This window comes from Sinocyclocheilus rhinocerous, unplaced genomic scaffold (genome assembly GCF_001515625.1).
Source record: "Sinocyclocheilus rhinocerous isolate Xijiao unplaced genomic scaffold, SAMN03320098_v1.1 scaffold295, whole genome shotgun sequence".
NCBI lineage: Eukaryota > Metazoa > Chordata > Actinopteri > Cypriniformes > Cyprinidae > Sinocyclocheilus > Sinocyclocheilus rhinocerous.
In genome coordinates, this window is record NW_015647035.1 from 2,029,064 (window position 1) to 2,032,404 (window position 3,341).

Sequence of the window (3,341 nt, forward strand, 5' to 3'; positions counted from 1 at the left end):
GCAGCTCGTCAGTGAACAACGGCTCTGTGTAGTTAATGCTGCTCCATGTGAAAGCACGCACGTGATGGAGATTTACCGCTGATTACAGAACCGGCTTTACTGATAAGATGCGCGTTAAATATCGCATGTGATTTATCGTGCAGCCCTAACATTTACGTTTAAAAAATCTCACCAACCCTAAACTTTTAAATAAAAGTTTGAAAACAGTTGTACAATATTCCAAGTCATACAAGCAAAATATGAGCAAAATTTAAGCCATTATTCGCTGATAATATTCCCCTCCAGTGATGTATATTTCGATTAAAACTCACCAGTCATTTAATGCTAAATGTACACATGAAAAATTTTGTATATGCCTATACTGTATTTTTTAAATGCTTGTATTATCATCAAACTCGAAAACCTTTTGAAACCCAGCACAACGATGTTGATGTTTGAAGACATTGCAGGTCGTCCCAAATGAACATATTTTGCTAAGTGAAGTGCTCCCACAGATACCTGCTCAGTGTGTAGGAAGCAGTGAGCACTACACATGGCCCCTGTGAATCGGATGGCAGAGTGCTAAAGAAGAGAAACAGCATGGCAGTAATGGGGATAATCTGTAACATACAGCAGAACCCTCAGGCCTTTCAGTCACTTCTCCCTCAAATCACTGAGTCATCCCTAATCAGACTGTCTATCTGCCTGTCTGTCTCTCAGGTCTGGAGCAAAGACGACCGGATCGTTTTGTTTGACACAGGCACACTTCATGTGTTTGCTTATGACTTCCTCTCTCCAACAGGTTTTATCTGGTGGTGGGGGAGCATGTGACAACTAATCTCTGTCTCCCCACTCCCAAACGAGGGGATTTCACACAAAGCCTCCGATTTTGTTCGTCTGTCAATGATGCGATTTGCTCGTGCACCACCACAGACACGTGTGTCTCTATAGCTGGGATGTTTTGGTCCGAGCAACTGAGACGTCCAAGGCATAAATGGTGTAATGATGAACTTAGTCTCATGATGTGGCAGTATATTAACAGACAGTATTTAACAGCCCATAATTGAGATTTAATGACACATAATGGCTTTGAGAGACAGTATAATCACTAAACTAATGTGGCCGTCACTGCAGTGCAAACATAAAGCAGTGGGTCACAAATGGGTCGCAGGTCTGGTCTGATGTTCTGGTCACAGACAGCATTGCTAAACAAATCATAAAATACAAAATCAGCAAAAAAAGGAAAAATGTATTCCATATCTTTTGTTGTTAATATCCAATCAAACTCTACAGTATTTTTTTTAACCAAGAAGTACAGTAATTCTTCTTGGTTACTTGGTAGAAGTCAAATTAAGCAGATGTCATTACAAATAGGCAGGGTGATGTTCTTGAAAAACATACAAACATAGAATAAAACTATGCAGGATAAAAGAAAATATAACCCAGAAATGTGATTTCACTTGCAACAGGGACAAACATGGTCTGTTTCCACCACAATGTGTTTTGTATGGTGAGTTATTGACTGTCGAAAGCATGAAACTAGGGTGCACAATATTGGTTAAGTGGACAATATTCTAGATTTTTTTTAAAGTATATATTGGATATATGTTGGCTGATTTTGGATATTTGAATGTTTATGCTCATTTCACCTATTTTAGATTACCGTTGCCATCATCTAATGTTTACTTAATGTTAATCTTTAAAACATTAACAATTTAATAACACCATTAAATCTAATCTTTGGCAAATCTCCACTGAACATAAATTTTTGCATAAATTCACTTGTAACATTTAAAACGACTGAATGTTTTATTTTTAATTCAGACAAAACGGTGTAGAATTTAAAATCAGCAATTTATCAGTTATTGGCCATTAGACGAAAACAAATATCGGCTTATCGGTCAGAATATTAATATTGGTGCAATCCTATAAGAAACCATCAAAATTCAGGAGATGTCCAGAAAAATTTTCAAATTCAGCCTATGACATGTTAATATTTTTGCATACTGTTAGGTTCATAGCAATATTAATACATTTTGATTCATAATTTAAAGACAATTTTTTTTAATGAAAAATAGTTTTGGCACTGTATTTTGTCACCATTTAAGTATGTATAAATAATATACGGGTCTCATCTAGATGCCTGGTTTGTAAGCTTGTAAAAACAACAAAACTATACACCAATTAAAATCAGAAACTACATTATTGGAGTATTTACAAGCACATTCTGAGTGAAAACTGATTCAAAGTAAACTTTTCACCAATTTTTTTTCAGTGTACATAATTATTGAGATTGTTAGGACGTCTGCTACCCTGAAAACAGTGTACATGCAATTACAGTCCCTATATTATGGCACAGAGCTAAAAATAAAGGATGTGCTCTATATTTGTGTGATCAACCCGTCCGGTTACGGTCAGTCAGTATAACATGATATAAGCAAAAAAAAAAATCTACAGTAGTCCTGTCTCGCTCCAAATATAAAAGCCCTCACCTGAGCACACATCTACAGTGAGAAACAGACAGCAGAAAGGGGGGGTCATTCAGGAAACACAACCAGGGAACAGAAAGCACAACAAATATCGGCATTGTTGGTTGAAGAAAAAAAAGCCCTCTGTTCACAGCTGATGCTGAAACTGTCGCACTAGTGCACAGAAACTGCCTCATCTCCATAACACAAAAACAGGCCTCACAATAGCAACCATGGAGACAGCAATCTTACAGCTCTCCTTTCACATGAGCACAATGACACACGCAAACACACAGAGCCTCAGCTGTAGCAGTCTGACAAACAGAGGAAAGACAACACCAAAACATCACAGCATTTGTACCTGAATCTTCATTTTCCAACAGGAATGCATTGGTGAATCCTTTAGGAGAAGGTTGTCCCCCTCCGTTACAAACACACACAAACAAAGCCTTGCTGGAGAGGTTACATGTCCCTTGTGTAAATCCTGTGGGAGAGGTGAAGCTGATAAACACGGAAGTGGTGCAGAGCAGGATGCAACAGTGGCAGATCCAACTGTCCTACAGCCACATTTCTGAGAGGCAGAAATGAGGCAGAAACAGACAGAGGCAGATGCACACAAGCTCACAGAGCGAATGAGAGATACTAGCCCAGGCTTGTTCTCTCAGCCGGTAAGCCCAAAAACCAGCTACTTCCTCCAGCTGAATCTAATCAGCAGGGACAACCCGGTGCCTCGTGCATTATTTATGAGGGGGTGGAGCCGAGTGTGCTCTTTGGCCGTCTGTGTTTCACATCCCCACCCCCAACCTCCTAACCCACAGTCCCTCCCCCTCCAAACTGTCATTTGTCCCTGTGCCCAGTGCCTTCCTTTCTCATCCTTTGGGGGATTCAGTTCGT

The 3,341-nt window shown here is 39.4% G+C and overlaps 1 protein-coding gene and 1 long non-coding RNA gene across 3 annotated transcripts in view; one reads left to right on the forward strand and one right to left on the reverse strand.

The window, feature by feature from the left end:
* LOC107708448 (uncharacterized) overlaps positions 1 to 3,113 on the forward strand; it is a 13,988-nt gene extending 10,875 nt beyond the window's left edge. Inside the window, exon 3 of the long non-coding RNA XR_001636361.1 lies at positions 3,041 to 3,113. This is a non-coding gene — a long non-coding RNA (uncharacterized LOC107708448). The remainder of the gene's footprint in view (positions 1 to 3,040) is intronic.
* Positions 1 to 3,341, reverse strand: part of LOC107708446 (uncharacterized) — a 120,980-nt gene that overhangs the window by 48,186 nt on the left and 69,453 nt on the right. The window contains exon 1 of one of the 2 annotated variants that reach the window (XM_016512682.1): positions 2,809 to 3,044. The exons of the other annotated variant lie outside the window; for it this stretch is intronic. Coding sequence (XP_016368168.1) covers positions 2,809 to 2,838 — 30 coding nt within the window. The 5' untranslated portion in view covers positions 2,839 to 3,044. Of the gene's footprint in view, positions 1 to 2,808; positions 3,045 to 3,341 lie in introns of those variants that run through there. 2 annotated transcript variants of the gene reach the window in all.